At 46.6% G+C, this 19,531-nt stretch overlaps 6 protein-coding genes across 6 annotated transcripts; 3 read left to right on the top strand and 3 right to left on the bottom strand.

Moving 5' to 3' along the window:
- Positions 1–54: 54 nt before the first annotated feature.
- On the top strand, positions 55–2,824 carry I302_101406 (uncharacterized protein; the record flags this gene model as incomplete). Its single annotated transcript, XM_019186791.1, has 6 exons — positions 55–258; positions 331–452; positions 520–1,246; positions 1,303–2,407; positions 2,494–2,610; positions 2,688–2,824. The coding sequence occupies 6 exons, from the start codon at positions 55–57 to the stop codon at positions 2,822–2,824; spliced, it is 2,412 nt and encodes an 803-aa protein (XP_019049669.1).
- Positions 2,825–3,226: 402 nt separating this feature from the next.
- I302_101407 (uncharacterized protein) lies at positions 3,227–6,605 on the bottom strand (the record flags this gene model as incomplete). Its single annotated transcript, XM_019186792.1, has 10 exons — positions 3,227–3,585; positions 3,739–4,116; positions 4,177–4,295; positions 4,363–4,465; positions 4,525–4,671; positions 4,734–5,055; positions 5,143–5,276; positions 5,340–5,585; positions 5,700–6,412; positions 6,496–6,605. 10 exons carry the CDS (start codon positions 6,603–6,605, stop codon positions 3,227–3,229), a joined length of 2,631 nt encoding a protein of 876 aa, XP_019049670.1.
- Positions 6,606–7,053: 448 nt separating this feature from the next.
- Positions 7,054–11,069, bottom strand: I302_101408 (uncharacterized protein; the record flags this gene model as incomplete). The annotated part of the gene is made up of 10 exons (XM_019186793.1): positions 7,054–7,581; positions 7,654–8,053; positions 8,314–8,399; positions 8,453–9,382; positions 9,440–9,866; positions 9,926–10,498; positions 10,555–10,688; positions 10,765–10,854; positions 10,937–11,008; positions 11,064–11,069. The coding sequence occupies 10 exons, from the start codon at positions 11,067–11,069 to the stop codon at positions 7,054–7,056; spliced, it is 3,246 nt and encodes a 1,081-aa protein (XP_019049671.1).
- A 530-nt stretch (positions 11,070–11,599) lies between these two features.
- I302_101409 (uncharacterized protein) lies at positions 11,600–12,971 on the top strand (the record flags this gene model as incomplete). The annotated part of the gene is made up of 4 exons (XM_019186794.1): positions 11,600–11,624; positions 11,686–11,928; positions 11,995–12,142; positions 12,272–12,971. The coding sequence occupies 4 exons, from the start codon at positions 11,600–11,602 to the stop codon at positions 12,969–12,971; spliced, it is 1,116 nt and encodes a 371-aa protein (XP_019049672.1).
- A 422-nt stretch (positions 12,972–13,393) lies between these two features.
- I302_101410 (uncharacterized protein) lies at positions 13,394–13,963 on the bottom strand (the record flags this gene model as incomplete). Its single annotated transcript, XM_019186795.1, has 4 exons — positions 13,394–13,446; positions 13,565–13,668; positions 13,790–13,881; positions 13,955–13,963. 4 exons carry the CDS (start codon positions 13,961–13,963, stop codon positions 13,394–13,396), a joined length of 258 nt encoding a protein of 85 aa, XP_019049673.1.
- Positions 13,964–14,680: 717 nt separating this feature from the next.
- I302_101411 (uncharacterized protein) lies at positions 14,681–15,249 on the top strand (the record flags this gene model as incomplete). The annotated part of the gene is made up of 2 exons (XM_019186796.1): positions 14,681–14,761; positions 14,818–15,249. The coding sequence occupies 2 exons, from the start codon at positions 14,681–14,683 to the stop codon at positions 15,247–15,249; spliced, it is 513 nt and encodes a 170-aa protein (XP_019049674.1).
- Positions 15,250–19,531: the final 4,282 nt, after the last annotated feature.

The following is a 19,531-nucleotide window of genomic DNA, read 5'->3' on the forward strand; positions in this document are numbered from 1 at the left end:
CACACGACATTCAACCAATATCCCCTCATTGCCACTCAACTTTACTCGCCAAGAATGGCGTCTCCACCAGCTTCAGCACCTGCCAACATGTCTTCCTTCCCCGTCGCCTCCTCCTCACGCACCAATGGACCTCCTCCAGTACATCCCTACCCTGCGCAGGAGACGGAGTTAGATGTCATCCCTACACGAGCTGGAAGGAAGTTATGCGTTAGACATAAGCAGATGGCTAATCAGAATGTCAATGAGAAATTACAACGAGTGAGTCTCTTTGAGCTGTATTTTTGGTAGAGCATGAAAGAGATGGGTTAGATGGCTAATGCGTTGGTGTAGTCGCTTGATAATCTTTCTCAATCTGAAAGAGCAGCTATAACCTCAATGTGGTCGACGTTCTCCAATGCACCGCATGGGAAGAGGAAATTGATATTGGAAGGTATCCTTACCATGTGCTGCTTGTGAGTTTGAACATTAATGGGTATCCCTTCTACAAAGTGCAATATACTAAATCTTGCTCATTTTTAGCTCCCAACTATCCCACTTATCCGATTCACTCAACCAAATCATCCGTATCGACCCCTTCTCCCTCTTACCTCGAGAAACCTCGCTCCGAATTCTTGGATATCTTGATGCCTTCTCCCTCGGCCGAGCAGCGCAAGTCAGCAAATCTTGGAAAGCCTTGGCGGATGATGACTTGTTGTGGAGGAGGATGTGTGGACAACATATAGATAGGAAGTGCGAAAAGTGCGGATGGGGATTACCATTATTGGAAAGAAAGAGATTGAGGGTAGAATTGAAAGATCGAAGTCCAGCTACACTCGTCAATCATGATCACTCGCATGACCATCATCATGATCATGATCATTTGGGAGTAGGACCGTCAACCTCAAAAGTCATTACCAGAAACGATGTCTTATCTGGATCGATAACAGCAAACACAATAGCCAACCCCGGTCCTCCAGATGCAGGTGAAATAGGGTTGAAATCCTGTGATATGCCTGCGATGTATCAATCATCCCCTCAATTCTCTCTCAAGAGAAGCGCACCTTCCACCCCCGAGTCGTTACCCTCAAAGAAGAGTAAAGTAAAAGATAGTGATACGGAAGAAGAGTTGATTTCTTCGGCCTCGGCTGCTGCTGGTCATTTGACCAGAGATGTGAGGTTGACAAGACCATGGAAGACTGTTTATTGTGAACGATTGATGGTGGAGAGGAATTGGAGAAAGGGGAGGTTCAATCACAGATTACTTCGAGTGAGTCAACTTCACATTGCTAGTTGAAGACCGAAAGCTGACATACTGTGAAATAGGGTCACACCGACGGAGTAATGTGTCTTCAATACCACACTGCACTTACCAACCCCTCCTATCCCGTCCTCATCACCGGTTCCTACGATCGTTCAGTCCGAGTATGGAACCTCGACACGGGCGAAGAGGTCCGAACCCTCACTGGTCACACTCGAGCTGTCCGAGCGCTCCAATTCGACCAGATGCTATTGTTCACTGGTGCCATGGACGGTACAGTCCGAATGTGGAATTGGCGAGCTGGTGAATGTCTCAGAGTGATGGATGGACATACCGACGGAGTCATCTCATTGAACTATAATGGATACCTCTTAGCTTCCGGTTCAGCCGACTCAACCATCCAAGTATGGAATTTCCGATCCGGTAACAAATTCACCCTTCGTGGCCATGAAGAATGGGTCAACAGCGTTGTACTGTGGGATGGGAAATCATCTCCATCAGATGTTGATCCGACTTTACCACCGAGTTTCACTCAGGCCGTTTCATCCAGATGCTCCAAAGCCAAGTCCCCCGGAGTGAATTCAAATGATAATGGTCAACCTGATATCGATGTTGGAGCGATGCTCTTCTCAGCTTCCGACGATGGGACGATCAAATTGTGGGACCTTACTTCCCAGAGCTGTGTAAGGACTTTTGAGGGCCATAAAGCCCAGGTTCAAAGTATGAAGATTCTCATGGTGGATATGTCTGAAGAAGAGATCAACGAACGCGATAGATTATCAAGAAGACAACAGAACCGACAACTTACCCCACCCGGAAACTTGGGATTTGTATCAGCCAATCAATACGGCTCACCACCTCAAAATGCTATCGATCTCCCTAACGTAGACGCCCCTGAGGGATTTGACCCGGTCGAGCACAGAGGTAGATCCAGAGAGGCAGCTATCCAACCTAGAGTGTACGTCCATTCCCCAGACAATAAAGAGAACAAAGAAAGGGATAGATCAAGGGGAAGAGAGAAGAAGGCCATCTTGGCTACTGGTTCGCTGGATGGGACAGTCAAGATTTGGGATGTGGATTCGGGCAAAGAGCAGTCTACGTTATTTGGGCATATTGAGGGTGTCTGGTCGGTGGATATTGATGCGTTGAGATTGGTTTCTGCTTCTCATGGTGGGTGACGTCTCCTTCTCTTACGTCCAAACTATATTCAAAGTCATGAGAGGATGACTAAGCTGATCGATTTGGATGACTTATAGACCGTACAATCAAAGTATGGGATAGGGAATCAGGTCAATGTGTACAGACTCTCGTAGGACACCGAGGTGCAGTCACGTCATTGCAATTAAGCGACGATATGATGGTCTCTGGATCAGGTCAGTTGCCCCCGTCCACTTGGATTATGTTACGATAGGTAGGAATTAGGCTGATTCAATGAGATTTGTTACGATAGACGACGGTGATGTGATGGTATGGAATTTCGCACCTAATTCCAACGGTAGCAACAACAACAATGTGGTTGGCGGTAATTCCACGCCAATGTCTTTGGCGGCATCGCAACAAGGTAATATCACGCCTATTGCAGAATAAGCAGGGGACGACCTCGAGAAGGGGAAAGAGCTCTGAAGAGAAGTGAGCTTGGGGGTTGATAAAACCATAAATGAAATACATAATTTATCAATTCTTGAAATTCTTGTAGGGAGAACGAAGTGGGATAACCCTATATTTTATCTTGTATTTGTAAACTCATTTATACCTTATTGTATATATCCTGATTATTTTATTGTATATCCGTTGTTCATACCATATAAAGTAAAGTAAAGTAAAGTAAAGTAATCATTATCTATCGGAGCCAATGATCGAAGGGAAGATCAGCTCTAAGTAAAGTTCAGTAGGCTGTTGGGTGGAGTAAGGCGATAAGATATGCATCAAAGAATATCATGTCTATATCTTCTACTACAGTACATACCACGTAATAGCATGAATCCCTGTTCACTTCGATACCCATCTCACCCAGTTCCCCCCACATAAACAGCGCTTGAACCCTTCTTTCCACCCTAACCAAGGCGAGATATCTCCTCTGCCCGAGTTCCCACCCATCACACTGAGCGACCCCAATTCTTCAGTCATACCCTCGCACCTCTCACATTTGACGCGACTATCCGAAGACGAGGAGAGAGGGAGATAAGTGATCGAATCGTATACCTGGCTCGTACTTGTATTCGACAGGAACAAGTCGGATGAATTCGGCAGATTTTCAATTATCTTTGGTAAATGATCTTTCAGGGGGACGAGAGATAATGTGTATAAACAATTATTGAGGGTATCTTGAGGGATATCTCTGGTCGATACTGCAACCGCAAAAGGTACAAATCAGCACCCTCGATCTCTTGATCTCCATCACTCATTCTCAACGGTGTTCACCCCCTCTCCGCCTCTTCTGGACTACCACCGTCTCCTTTTGTTTCTGCTTCGACAGAAATAAGATTGTGATGATCACTCACATCCTTCCAACGCCTTCCCCCACTGCATCAAATCCACCCCATTCGCATACGCCACATCCCGTATCCTATCCCTAGCAATGATAGTAGCCATCGCATCTCTCTTCAGTGGGGCCGGCAGGACTTTACTCTCAGGCTGCAAGATCGGTCTGTCCAGTCTATCCAGGAAGCCTATCAACGTGTTGAGCTGGGAGAGCAGCTTGATCACCAGTTGACGATATCCTAGTTGAAGTAGGATGATGGTCGAGGAAGGCTGTTCGAGGTCTATATCATCGGATGCGGAATATTCCATCTGAGCACCTAGGAGGATGAGCTCTCGCATTGAAGTTGAGATGTGGTTGATGGACCATTCCATTAGACCTATGAGGGGCCAGATCGAGTCTATGTGTGAAACAGGACTATCAGCTGTACTCTATCGGGATGCATTACAGATCAGCTAACCCAGATCAAAGGTTATTTTCCCATCTTCCTCGAAGATCGCACATCTATCAACTAGATTACTAGCCTCCTTCAATCGCAGGATATCACTAGCAAGGTCAAGGCGAGGATCGTCCGTCAAGCTATAAATGCCGAAGGGTCTTCATGTCAGCTGGGTCTCTAGGGCATCTACCGCCTTGCCCAGCTCACCTAAACAAGGCTATTTGCACCCTCAACAACAGACCCAACTCGTCTATGTCCACTTGGTCCATAGACAGCTTGTAAGTCTGTTCACTAATCTCTGCTATGAGGTCTGATACGGAGATTGTCATCAGCTGAAGTCGTCGACGGTTGAATTGACCGGCAACTGACCTTTACGTTTCCCAACTCCCGTTGCACCAATCGCAGATCTCATCACGTCTGACCAATCCACTCCATCTTTCTCAGCCAGTATGATGGACGTGGCAGCATCGACCGCTAGCGAGCTTTCGGTAGATGGTTCAGCAAGAGTAGGTTGACCTGTATCAGACACAGTCAGAGTCACCCAGACTGCAAAAGGAAACGAATTACGGGCGACTCACCGTCTAATCGAGGAACGACCACCAAGGCAGGCGCAGCCTCTTTACCTATCACAGCGACCAAACCCGATTGACCCCTCGAGACACCCTGGCTCACAACCAAACCAAGATCGACCTCCCCCCTTAGCTCGTCCAGGTCGATCGGGTCTCCCACCGTTGTCCACTGATCTGCCAGCAGGTTTAAGTGTATCAAAGAAAGTCCAGAAGGCTGAGAGATGATGGCTAGGGCTAGAGAGTACGGTGGGAGGGATGATAAGGGATGCAAAGCGAGTATGGAAGTATTGGTAGGGGAAGCGTAGTGATGTACTGGTCGAGGTACGGTTGACTGTATATATTGGTATATCTAGTGTAAGCTGAATGTTCGTACCACCACACGAACAACGTGAGGAAATGAGAGCAAGATCTAACTCACCCAATCCCAGGAAGATACCATCTCCCCATTCCCAGAGGAGATATCATTGAACCCCTGAGCCAGTTCTATCTCTCTCCGCTCGAACGAATGAACTTGAATGCGAGTACGACAAGCGGATGACGAGGAGGTAAAAGCTATGAATAAAAAGAGGAAACAATTAAACTACAGATCGCTGACTGAGTAAAGATATATCTCACAAGTATCATTGAATATCAGAACAGCTCCTACTCTCTCCACATCCTTTTCATCTTTCTTGTTTGAACCATCGCCATCACCATCTACCTGCATCCCGTTGATTTTCTCTTTCTTGAAACCCGTACTGTCCTCATGGTGCAACGAAACAAATACGACACTCTGCAATTCCTCTCTATACTCCTCCCCATTCTCGGCGAAAGGAATCTTCTCAACTCTGGGTAAAGTAGGCATAGGGATACATTGTAGATCTGAGCCAAACAACGCCAATGAAAGATGGTCAAAATTCCATCAGCACCAATGTCATACAATAGGGAAGGATTGGATCGACTACTTCAGGAAGTGGAAGGGGAATCATCACTTACAGATCTTTCCAAACTTGTCTCGTCCAACTTCCACCCTCCCCACCCCCCTCTCGCCCACTTCGTCCTCCCACCCCACCCAAATCCCCGTATTGTTCGGTATCAACCCCGTCCATCCCCTCCTTATCCTGAATCCTTCAGGTGTAAACCCATCGGCAGAGTTGGACGCGATATGATATCGTCGATGAATGGGTGAGGTGAGGTATGTCATAGTCCACGAAGTGATCTGACCGTTGAGTACGGGGGTGGGGTAGAAATACAGTAGAGACGTTTCCAACAACACGATAAATGAGGGTCCATTCTCTAATTCGTAATTCACATCTAACGGATTGGGACCAGCAGATCTTGAACGTGAGGATGTCAAATGCGTGCGAGGCGGGTAAAGGTGGGGGATTGATATAGGAGGGGAGGGGAGGGCGAAGGTCGATAGGGGTATTATAGTATTTGAGATGGAAGTGGGTGAGAGGAGCTGGTCGGAATTGTAGATTGCCAGTGTCCCTCTTGTATCGGCGGTGGGGGTGGCATGAAAGACTGTGGTCCATTGTCCGTCTGGCGAGGTCGATATCTGTTCACCTGGGGGAAGGATCGAGGGGAAGGTGAGTCGTTTGGGATGGGAAGAGGAGAATATGGAAGAGGTAAGGTATCCTTGAGTGTTGGTTGAGGATGGTGTTGGGTAGATTAGGGTTGATGTACTTGGATGGATAGCTCCTCTGGGACTATCACAGACACGACGACCATCAGTATCAATACACTCGCAATACCAAAGAAAGAAACAGGGGCGAGGGACAAATGAGCTTACTTCGAACGTAAATGAGGTACTTCGTTGGCCAACCTCCTCATTCGCCTCAAACCAGCTTTCGAGGTTTCTCCTGCGTTTCCATCGATATCAGGCTCGTTGTCGCCGTCCATCGTGACTCGAGTTAATTATGAAGGTACGATAGCAGAAGGATCAAGGTGAAGTAAAAGTCTTGTGACACGAAGTTGATATTTGTCTCTATTTCATTTCGATCATTTACATTTCACCGAGATATTGATACTGAGCATGTTGATAACGGGATCAAATCTCGATACTTGCTGCACAATCAATCTTCTTACAAACATAAGGACATGCAATGATGATGAATTGGGATATCGTGCAGTCACTTAGGTAAATAGCAGCAGTCAGAAATCACCATGCATTGAATTAGCATATGTTGGTTTCGGAAATGTATTTGTAAAAATCTATCTACAAGTTGTATATTAATTGGAAATTTGGTATCATCATTCAAAAGAAAACAGAAACAGGAAACAGAAGAAGAATCGTTAAAACACCTGCCCAGCTATATACTCCTACACCCATCCCCATCCGTTACCATACCTAGAACCCAGCAGCAGCGACCTTATCCGGGACCTGTGATTTCAAGTGGTCAATCAAAGCTCTCAACTCAGCCTTGGTTTCGTCGGTAGTATCGTCCGCATGCGAAGGATCAAGCAAGACATAGTGGAATGCCTGGAGCAAGTGGTCAATGTGAGGCATCAACACCTGTGGGGAATTCCTGAATGTCGCGAACAAGGCTCCGTACACCGCTCGGTTCTCTAGAGGATCAAATCGTAGTGGTAAGACAGATACCAAGACGGATATCACCTGATCCAAAGGAAGGGCGTTGGGGTTCTTGGTTACCATCCTTGCGACCGCTCCGGCGGCGTTGTCTCGGGCGTTGTACACTGCTGGAGCGGAGTGTTCGGCAGGTGAGAAGAATGGTTGAAGGGCTGTGAGGAGGGGTTGGTAGTTTGATGAGAGGTCTGTTTCGGAGTTCTCGATGAGGACACCAGCAGCGAAAGCGGCGTTGGATCGTACATCGGCTTCTTCGTCGACTAATCCTCGGGAGATTATTTGTAAGAGTGGCTGCGAGAATCATCGTAATCAACATTCGAATCTTAGAAAGCAATAGTGGTGGGTGAGATGACCAATGCTTACCTGAGTGAAAGTGGTAACACCGCCCTTCAAGCCAACGATGACCTCACCGAGCGAACCAATAGCCATAGATCTCTCAGACTGAGTTCGCTTAGGTTCAGTGTACTTGGCGATGAGAGGCAAGACCTGGCCGAAAGCTTGAGCGAAATCTGGTCCAAGGACAGAAGCCATGGCGCCGAAGACATCCGCAGCGTTGGACACAAGCGCAGACTCGTACTCTGATGAATCGGCATCGACACCGACGTTCTCGTCGTCTCCATCGGGATCTTGTTGACATAATGATTTCTTCTCAAGGATCTCGATAGCGAAGGTGGCTACTTCGTCGAGGTGGCCTTCAACGAGAGCAGGACCACACTTGTTCATGGTGTCGGCAAGCTCGGCGCACATGAGGATGACGACGGATCTGCAGACAGTTGACTGATCAGCATTTGTCCTGACGTTGTCATTTTGAGCTCGAAGTCATCAGGATCGAAGTATGGGATCAGATAAAATATATAAAGTAGCCTCAAGAACACTTTTTGTGTTTCGGAGTGAGCTGAGTTAAGATTATCATCACGTATGGGGAATTCGGGTGGGCAGGATGAGGGTTAACGGGGAGATAATCGATCAAAGACCGGGAACGGAAACAATCACAACCAAGAGAAATCGAGAAGGTCAACTCACTTGTCATCTTCAGTCTTCCAAGCTTCGAAGATGGGAGGCAGTACCATCTCGACAATCTTCTTGACGTGCTCGTGGAAAGGTATTCGCTACAAATTCACTATAAGCTAGACGTCGCAACCGAAGATGAACAACAACTTACGACGTGAGCTCCAGGCTGCCATTCAGCAGGTTCCGACAAGTCGTACATAGTCTTGATGAATGCGAAGAGCGCCCCGACAGCAGACTTCCTGATACCCTCGTAGTAGTGGTCCAACAACTCCACTAGTACTTTAACAGTCTCCTCGACATAAGGCATGAAAGCGGACTTGGTAGCTGAGAACAGCTCTCCAATCGTATCGGCCGCTACTTCCTTTTCGATAGCGACGGCAGAGTTCACTTTAGAGAACATCTGTTCCAAAGCTGCCAAGTCGGTCTCATCCTCCTCGTCATCTCCTAGATCTTCTCCATCCTTGGATGAGACACCGGTAGTGAATGCCTCGGCCAATGCGGAGGGGTTGGATGATCCTCCCTCACCATCGTTGAGGAACTCATCGGCAGATTCATCTTGTTGGCATGAGGCGATCAATGCAGGAACACATTGTGGCAAGTATTGAGAGAATTCTCCCTCGAACACCTGTGCCATGACTCCGAAGAAGATGAACGATGATTCTCTTAATCTGGAGTTGTCCATTGTCAAAGCTTCGAAAGCGGCTTTCATCAATCCCTCGAAGTAGGGTCTGAACACATCGGCACCGACCGCATCAGCGATGGTACCGATAGTGTCGGTAGCTACACCTCGGAGATCGGATTCTTCATCGGAAGCTTGAAGTTGAAGGAAGGGTACCAATCGTTTGATGGTTTGGTCAAAGTATGGCACGAACTTCTCCTTGGCGGCGTGAGCGGCAGAACCAATAGCTCCGGTGACGGTGATCTTGACAGCGATGGAACCGGTTTCGAGAAGGACGAGGAGTCGTTCCATGAGGAGAGTGAGGTAGTTGACAATGTCGTCACCGAGGATCTCGAGGTACGAGTCAAGACATGTACAAGCGTTCTTTTGGGTGGAGGGGTCTACGATGAGGTTGAAGAGGATCTGGAGCGATCCAATCAGCTAAAGTGGATATTTGTTAACAGAGTAGCTGATGCTTACAGGGACAATGACTGAGTGTCGAGTAGCACATTCCTCGGCTAACCATTCACAAAGACAGCCGAGGGCGATACAAGCGGCCTTCCTGACGATGACTTCACCGTCCTGGAGACCACCTTCGATGACCGGCCAGAGTTGGTCAACGTGCGGTCGGATGTATTCACTGCATCCTTCGACGGAGACACCGAAAGCCATAAGAGCGGACTTCCTCATTCGAGCATCACCACCCATGTAGACTTGGAGTTGTTGGGTGAGGACAGGGAAGACTTGTTGAGGTGGGAGGGCTTGAGCGAGGTTATCGAGAGTTCGGAAGGCAAGTCGAGAAGGCGAGTCTTCATCGACATCCTCGGGGTCATCTTCACATCCGATAGGTAAGAGACCTTCGACAATGGGTTTGGCAAGACCAAGAGCTTGGACTTTGCTCTTTTTGCTGTACGGCATTGTCAGCTATCATTCGAGAAGTGCTTAAAGATGCAGCTGAGTACTCACTATCGAACAACCCATGAGAGGACGTTAAGAGCACCACATCTCATCTCATCGTCCACTTCCTTGTTTCCAGCTACACCAAGGAAGAATTGTACCAATTCGGCAACGTGCTTGCTTACTAAAGGAGCTTCGATGATAAGCAAAGTTTCGAAAGCATCGTAACCGTGTTTGACACCTTCATCATCACCATCTTTGATAGCTTGTTCCAAGACCTTGAGCATAGGTACGATCAACTCTTGGAATGCTTTGACATCGTGTTTGTCTCCGGCTTCAATGTACTCAGCGACTTTAGCAAGAGCTCTGAGGGTGGTTACTCTGACTTCTGAGGATTCAGGGTCAACCAAAGATACGGAGAAGACTTTGAAGAGGGATTGGAGTTGTGTCTCGAATGATTCAGCTACGGTGTCGAGGATGGAGAAGAGAACGTAGATGGCAGTTTCTCGGTGAGTCTGGGTGGGGGAGGCGGCAGCTTGGTACAATCCTGGTAAGAGGGTTGGCCATTGTGGTGGGTTGACGGTAAGTTCGATATCGGCAATGGCAGCTACAGCTCGAGAAAGGGCATGTCGGACGATTGCTCTACATTGCATCGATCAGCTTGCATCTTGAGTGCGAGATTCCAAGCTAAAACTTACGATTGTTCTTGTGTAAGACGTTCGAGCAAGCTCGATTTGATCTGTTCTCTCAGCTGTTGAGGGTTCTTCTTCCACTGACGTCCATCACCTGACGATATCCTCTTTCTCAATTCGACGGCAGCGAGTTGTCGGATCTAATGTAGCAGATAATTAGCAGCTGCGATGGTATATTATTGTGAGGAAAGCAAAAGGAGATGAACCATTACTCACAGATTGGTTGTCCGTCGTGGCGGCGATTTCATAGAGGGCAGGGATACATTGGGGGTTTTTGTAGAATTGGGTGTTGAGTTGGGTAGTGGCCTATGAGTGGTAGAGCAAGACATTCAGCTTGTGATACATGACTCATCCAACAGACCAGCTGAGTTCTAATGATCGCACTCACAGCCTTGATAACGTTGGTATCAGGAGCGATGGTAGCTTCCAACAGCTGTCTAAGCTGGGGCACGTAGTTTGGCTATATAACAAGTACGATCAGCTTGGTTGGAGGTAAGCAGAGTAGCTATACTCACGTCCATCTTGCCTGAGAGTGAATGAATGAGATGAAGATGGAAGGAAACAGAGATGAATAACGAGTGAAGTGAATTTTGGTGATTCTCTTCTGAAATTTCAGGTGGACCCACAGAACCAACCTGCTTTCCAAAAAAATTGAAAAATATAGAGGGAACAATGCGTCGCGTGGCAATCCTCAAGAACAGCGCTTGGACCAGTTTATCAGGGAATCAACGTGTTTCATCCAAACAAGCTAAAATACCACGTCATGGCCAAGTGATGAGGATATCACATATTACATAATATACAGATTACCTGTTGATTCCGATCTGTCTCCTGTTAACCTGATACCGGCGAAGATAGGATCAAAGACTGCGTGATATGTGTCACAGGTAATTAGTTATAGATCAACATTACTCGAGTCCAGACAATCAATGGAATCCAATCTGCCCCACAGCTATAGTACAACATAATATAGCATCAGCATACACACTTGTAGAGACAGATCATTAAGACCATCAGGCAGAAGACAATCAACACCAACCTCCGCAACAAAATGTCATCAGCACCATTCAAAGAAGGTAACTTGGATCCTCCCCTCTCTCTCTTTCAAAGCTTCAGCTAACACTTCTTATTGCATAGATGCACTAAACCGATACCGGATAACTCACTCCGACCGAGACCTCAAACCACTCATCAGAAGGTTAAACAGATTACCACTCCTATCGAAATCAACAGATCTGAGCAAAGACGATGTGGAGCTTGAAAGAGAGTTGATACGGATGGAACTGCTCAAATGGAGGATAGGGATAGAGAGGATATTGGGATCGATAGATAATTTGGATAGGCAGACGGAGTGCTATAAGCGGCAGACTAGGGAGACTGGTGGGTTCTCGCCTTATCTTACACACTTGATATCTTTGAGCTTATATTGCATCTTTTATCTCACAGTATCTAAGGCTGAACAGCTCAAACTTCGGTTGATACAGGAGAAAGAGGAATTAGCGAACAAGCGGAAATTGAGAGAACATCAACTGAAATGCGATGAGATTGTGAAACGTATACAGGGTAGAGGGAAGAGCAGGAAAGAACTTGATGAGTGAGTATTCTTTCATCTGCACAGCCAGTGTGTTTTGCAACATACCGTATTTACACGGAAATCATCTATCTCAAAAACTATCAATCATCCCAGTGAAAGCGGATATGAACTGACTCGATGATATTCTAGTCAAATCGAATCGCTCACCAACTCCTTGAGAGAACACACCGAATCACACTCCCTATATCTCTCAACCACTCAAATGCGATACGAGAAATTCAACGAGATCATCAAGTTGATCGACGAATGCAGGAACCTAAAATTACCTGTTGAACCTACTTCCTCCCTTCCTACCATTACCAACCCCTCAGAAGAAATAGCCGATGAGAACAGGATGGATATTGATCCATCCGCTTCGTCGAATCCCACTTCGACCTCATCAAAATTGAACCTATCAGCACTAGAGTTCCAACCTTCTTCTTCCACTTCTACTTCCACCAACACGAATAGACAGCAATCAACAGTCTCAGCACCAAACAGATCATCCGCTCCTCCCAGTGGGAATGGTAACCTGAAACCCCCCTCATCAGGCCACATGTTACCTACCCGCCCCAACCCCTCCAAACCCATCTCAGGCGGAGTTAAATTGACAAGACAAAACTCCAATTCCAATGGATTACCTTCCAGACCATCTAATCTGAGAAGTTCGACTACTCCTGCTGCGTTACATACTGGGTTAGGATCGGGGTCGCTGGAAGATGGTGAGGTCGGTCCGGAGGAGGGCGAGGTGGCTTCGTCTGCTTCTACGAATGGAGGGGAGGAGAGTAGGAAGAGGTCGAGGGGGAGTGAGGCGAGTCAGACGAGAAACACGAGGAGTAGGGCGAAGTGAGTGATGGTGGGGAGAGATTAAGATCTTGCAATTCTGACATTGACACTTTGAGTGCGGGAGAATTTGGACCTTGTATTATCAATTATAAGAAACTATTGTATATGCGAATATGCAACTCAGTGTGTATATGGGTTTGTGGACATACGTGTTAATTTAAGAGTGTTGGGCAGAAGATGAGCGAGTATAGGTAAGATTATAGTTCGGGCTAACAAGGTGCTTTTGATCCCTGTATATCTCGTGTTGAATATCATATGATTGTTACATTCGCCCATCATTATACCATTTGACAACTAAGACAAACTACCATAGATACATTACATACGATATTATACTTGTATTTCAGTAATGGCATACAATAGAACTATACCCCTTATCCGGTATTACAATGATTTCTCTTATGTACAATTTGTTGCCTATACGTTCTAGTAGAAACACGATCCAACACCCAGCGCCGAGACTGTCCCGCAACACATACCTAACAACACAAATATCAGTCAATACACCTTATGAACGACAGGGCGATAGTGGTTCGATTAGAGGAAAATGCCCATTCGGTTTTGTGAGTTACCAAATAAAGACGATAAGGGACATACCGAACATCCCCGCTTTAGCAGCTTTATTCTTTCCCTCGCCACCACCACCTTTCTGATCTACGTAAATTGGTTGAGAGGATGGGTCCATGGGTGGTTGTTGGCCGCTGTGTTTGTACAACGTATCATCAGCTTTTACCCTTGAGCAATTTTAGTACCAGTATATAACGTAGTTGCGAGCCATCCGATGCTTCACAGTATATGGGACAGGGAACTACAGTCACTCACTATGCCTGTTGGTCCTTTCGTTGCTGTTTTGACAACGAGCTTGTGGGGTACCATTTGCCATCGGAGGCTTGGTACATCCGTCCTGTTGGATCCTACCGGAGCGAGGTGGTCTATCAGCCTGGCAAGTGGGAAGTGGGAAGTGGGAGAAGCAAAGGATTGACTTACTTCATACATGCTGAATGGGTACTCTGTCTGATGAATTGTATGTCTGATATCCTGATGATTCGTTTGATATGTGCAGTGTTATATGTATCGAAGATAGGAGGATTGATGCGCCATCGAAATGAGATAATCTTATTTATAGTACCATGCAAAGCATGGAGCGAGGAATGTAATGTACGAGTAATGTCAGGTGATCAACCCCGAAATGGAAATGCCAAGAACAGAGAAACGGTTAATAACCTTACACCGCCCCGGAAAGGAGACTAACGGCCGAGATCGAGGTGGATACCTTGACGTAAGGTTAAATGGTGTTGTGTTCGAAAGATCCAGTGTAACTACTCTTTGTCTTTGGTCCGACAATTCGATAGTGAGAAATGAGTTGTATACATGTAATCACAGTATCAATCATATACAAGATACAGACCACAGGTGATGTCGTGCCCTTGATCAGCAGATACGAGTGCGCCATATAAGATTAACCTTAAATACGGTATGACATACGAGTAGTACTGTAGTAGCCAACTCGCGGTCGTTTGAATGTATCTGCAAACGATTCATCTATCTTCCCAGCTTATCCCAAGCTACTTGCCTTACACTGAACTCTCCATTCATACTGCTCAACGCAACGCTGCCTTCTTCAGCCAGCCTCCCATCACTGACAGCTCGTCCCTGCCTTCTCAAACAGATCTACAGCTCACTCCAAAATTCAATCCGGACGTCCCTGCTGAAATGTCACAATTCGAACATCCACCCGACGATGTCGAGAGACCTCGCTATGATTCGGCATTTCAGAAGATCGACGTTATCAAAGTGATGATGGATCCGACTGTGGCTTCGGTCGTCATGCTTGCGACTTCACGTCAAAGGCATTCATCAGGATCAATCCACCTTATACACTCAAGCGCAAAATACCCGAAATAGGACCGCAATCTCAATATCGACATAATTCATCGTCATCCACTATACCTGGACAGGGTATGGACACTGCAACGCCTGAACTTGAGCGTGATCCCCACGATTATCTTGATCCCAAATACAAAGCCAAATGGAAACATACGACCTCACTGCTCAGTTGGAGCTCGCCTACCGAAGGAGAATCAGCTTATATTGGAAGTATGGCTGAAGAAGGTGATGCTCAAATGGTAGCGACCGCGCTCTTACTGCTCAGAGTACGACAGTCGCTCATCAGACTGGAATACGATTACGCAGGAAAGAAACTGCGTTTAATGTATATTAGAGACACCCCTCAAGTCAGAACCTGTCAGTTTGCAAGCAGCTCTCGTCCCCGATCGGTCTGAGGCATACGTATCATCGCACATCCCTAAATTTATAATTACAGACATCTTCTGTGGGACTATTCCATGAAATGCAATGGATGAATGGATGATCCACCAGTACATGTACTATACCAAGTCTGACGTGCACCGTGAATATTGCCGCTGGCTCAGCCCGTACGAGGAAACTTGGACTTCCATTCTCCAGTTGCTTCACTAATCCGGATGTGCATCGTATAAGCTTCTTAATCTGTATTTTTCCAATTCAAAGGAATTAGAAGTCTGTAGATTTACTATTGCGTAACACGAAAAGCCATCCCGAAACTAGCCATATCTTTTCTCATCATATATAGGCGGATTGGGGGAACTCAACTGCAAGTCACCATTCCCTGGGAAGGACGGTAGGCATGTCTGTCTGGTAGACAGTCATTCCCCATGTTTGTGTGCTTTTACTCTGAAGTGAGATATCATGAATGAGCATGAGAGAGAGCACGGTGGGTATTGAGTGCACCTTCCACGATCAGCCGTCAAATTAAGGTTGAATATAGCATCATTCCTCAATTGATTGTCAGACAGTGTGACCACGGCTTAAGGATGTTTATGATCACTGAAATGCAAAATACACAATATCGTATACCAAAGGCTGTTCGAATTGGGATTATTGATTTAAGAATACATGTTGATCTCTGCTTTCTTTCTTTGTTGATGCCTTGATAACCCTCCGCGATGCGCTAACAATCCTTTCTTGATACCATTCCGCATAGTATTGGCCCTGGTCCCCGGGTCGCGTTGGGACCTGATCGTTTCGTTCTCCTTTCATTCAAGTGAAGCCATTATACTTGCTAACACCTCTTCAACGTCTGTAGATGGGCAGAGTACTCGGGATACAGGTTAATGAGATTGTGTCACGTGACACTTCACCCTCCGCACCGACGCGTAAAGTCAAGAAAGGGGGTCGTGTAGTTGATGATCATAGCGCTGACTCTGACTTTTGACTTTTGACCTTTCTCTAAGCATAGATACCTATCCCACATTGACATACCCATCACTATCCACCGTCTCTTCCTCAACTCTACAGGGATAGAAGAAGAAAGATGGCCACGTCGGCTGTCGAAGATGGGATAGGAACACCCCTTCCTCCAACTGATGGAGGGGGAAGTGGGAATGCTGCTTTGGATTTCGATGTCAGCGTCTTCAGGACATACTTGGAGTCTCTCCTTCTCCCAGGTAAGCCAGACATATCCGCTTATGCAGTATGAATCTGGGTGCATGGCACTGACATTGCATCTGTGTTATGAAACTGCAGTCATGTCCGCTACAAAGCAAGAAATCGAGGATAGTTTATTCGAAGATCCGAGCTTTGATGAGAAGACTGTACGGTTCGCTACTGATCCTGGTTGTCAAGTGGTGTACATCACCAAAGAGAGATACCTCGACGTCGATGAGGATGGTACGCTTTAGCTGCTTCTTCGTCTCTCCACCAGTATACGCTTCTGACAATTGTTCTTAACTCGCCTTTTCAGACACACCCATCGCTAGGATCACATATCGACTCCATCTCCCACCTACTCCACCTCATTCCCCCAATTGCATCTCCACACTCGCTTTGATCAAAATCTCGCCCACCTTAGATTCTCTCAACCCCATGGGAACACAATTACATTTCCTCCAATTATCCTCCTCCGCCTCCGCCGCCGCAGTACCTTCTTTGGTAAATGACGAATCACCCTCAGGAGCGTCTACGGCAGTGACCACACCTACCAATCAAGCTACTCCATACGATGGGCTACATAGTCTGGTGCACTGGGGTGTAGCACCATGGTTCGACTCCTATGTATCGTCCAAGTCGAGCTTGACCGAGAATCAGTCGAGCAAGAAGAACCAATCGGGAGAAGCTTCAATGGGTATTCCGGTCACCAAGAAGAAATTTGCGGAATTAGAATTGAGCTTGTTGCATTTGAAGCAGAACGTAGAGATTCCAGAAGCTAGATTGGGGGTCCATCCTGCTATTAGAAAAGCCGTTGCCCAGGTGAGTTTTGTGTGCTCTCTCTACTACCTGCCATCAAGCTCATATACGATTACAGTGTCACGCAAACGGGACGAGAGTGTCAGTCGATGCCGTCGAACCATCCTCACTTCTTTCCGATCCAGCCTTCCTCAACAAGCTCCAAGCCGATGTGAATTCATGGATCAAGGAGATACAATCTGTCACTAAATTATCAAGAGATGTTTCGTCAGGTACAGCTTCTCAAGAGATTAACTTTTGGTTGTCAATGGAACACGCTTTGGAGAACATCGAAGCTCAGCTTAGAGGCGAGGAGGTGGGATTAGCAATGGATGTTCTGAAACATGCCAAACGATTTCATGCGACCGTTAGTTTCTTGGCTGATACTGGGTTGAAAGAAGCCACGGACATTGGTGAGTTGCATCTTTTCCCGGTGGCAAGAGACTCAACTGACTCGGGATCTTAGTACATAAACACAATATCCTCATGAAGGATTTCCCACTTGACGAGCTTTTGGCAGCTACGGACCTTGAGAAGATACAAGAAGCCATCTACCTTATTTTCGGGCATATCAACAAGAAACTGAAGCTCTCGTAAGTTAGCTTGATTCCACCAATCGAACTCAAGCTAACATCTCATGTCAGTCCTTATCCCATTCGACGAACTCTGCCTCTCGTTGAAGCTATATCTTCCGATTTCAATGATCAGCTCCTCAAGGTACTCGGCAGTCAGCGACTCATGTACATGGACTACGCCAAATTCGAAGAAGTCATGGCTATGACAGCTGATGTCTTCGCAACTTGGGATGAGAATATGAAGGATTTCACCAATGTTGCTAGAGAAGGTGAGATGACTTCTAAACCCACACATCGCTTTCTAAACTATCCGCTAACTTAACAATGCCTAGTGTCTCGTAAACGAGCTGAAAAATTCATCTCAATCAAGATCAACCCTGCTCATGCCAAGCTCCAAGAGCGAGCCACCTATCTCCGAGGCTTCAGACGTTCGCATGAGCAACTACGAGTCATGACTTCCTCCACTAGGACGTTCAGCGGTCTTGGCAATGACGCTCCTTTCGATATCGACATGGAAGAAGAAGTGAGATTGAGTTACGAAAGCGTCAAGAACGTTGATGTGCTCGATGTATCGTCTGAGGGATCGGAAATCTGGTACACTGCCGAAACCGCCTACAACGATAGAGTAGCTCGAATCGAAAATCAGATCATCTCGAGGTTGAGGGATAAATTGGCCACCGCCAGAAACGCTCAAGAAATGTTCAGAGTGTTCTCCAAATTCAACACCCTCTTCGTCAGACCTAAAATTCGAGGTGCTATCCAAGAATACCAAACACGTCTGATCGAATCTGTCAAAGAAGATATCCGACAACTACGACAAAAGTTTACCGAGAACTATCGGAATTCCCAAGCATACCATATGTCACAGATGCGAGACTTCCCTTCGGTATCTAGTGCTATCATCTGGGCGAGACAGATCGAAAGACAACTTCTCACGTACATGAAAAGGGTAGAAGATGTCCTAGGTAAAGGATGGGAAAGTTACGCCGAAGGTCATAAGCTTCAAGTTGAAAGTGCTTCTTTCCGAGCAAAATTGGATACTAGGCCGCTGTATGATGCTTGGATCGGTGATATAACCAAAAGAGGAAACCTCACCATCACCGGTAGATTATTCGATGTCATTAGAACTCGAGCGACTGCCACCAATGCTCAAGGTCAACTTCAATTGGTCGTTCAATTTGATCCCCAAGTCATCGCTCTCTTCAAGGAAGTTAGAGCGCTCATCTGGCTTGGGTTCCCTGTACCTTTGACTATCAGTCACAAGGCCAAGGATGCCAAACGAGTTTATCCTCATGCTGTCAGCTTAATGGAATCCGTCAGAACGTACACCCAAACACTGGACCTGATTGAGAGAAACGAAGATGTTGCTATATTGCTTGCTAGTTATCGATCCCATGCTCAACAAATGATCGAGCGAGGTGGGTGTCTGTGCAAGTGTCGATTGGTATGAGAAAATGGCTGATGCATGTGTATAGGTATCAAAATGCAATGGGATCACCTGGTCAACGCATATGAAGGCCAACGGTATCTCCCAGGCGGAGCTGCCGATGGCCGAGAAAGTCGACACTTCCTCTTTGTCCGAGAATTTGCTTCGGTTATATCCTTACTTCAAGATAAGACCAACGCTCTTATCGAGATCTCGACTGACATTACCCGAATCGTCGACGAGTTGTCCACTTGCGACTTCACCGAAGAGGCTTTCTCAAACCTTCTAAGCCAGATTCAG

This window comes from Kwoniella bestiolae, chromosome 1, assembly GCF_000512585.2.
Source record: "Kwoniella bestiolae CBS 10118 chromosome 1, complete sequence".
Classification (NCBI taxonomy): Eukaryota; Fungi; Basidiomycota; class Tremellomycetes; order Tremellales; family Cryptococcaceae; genus Kwoniella; species Kwoniella bestiolae.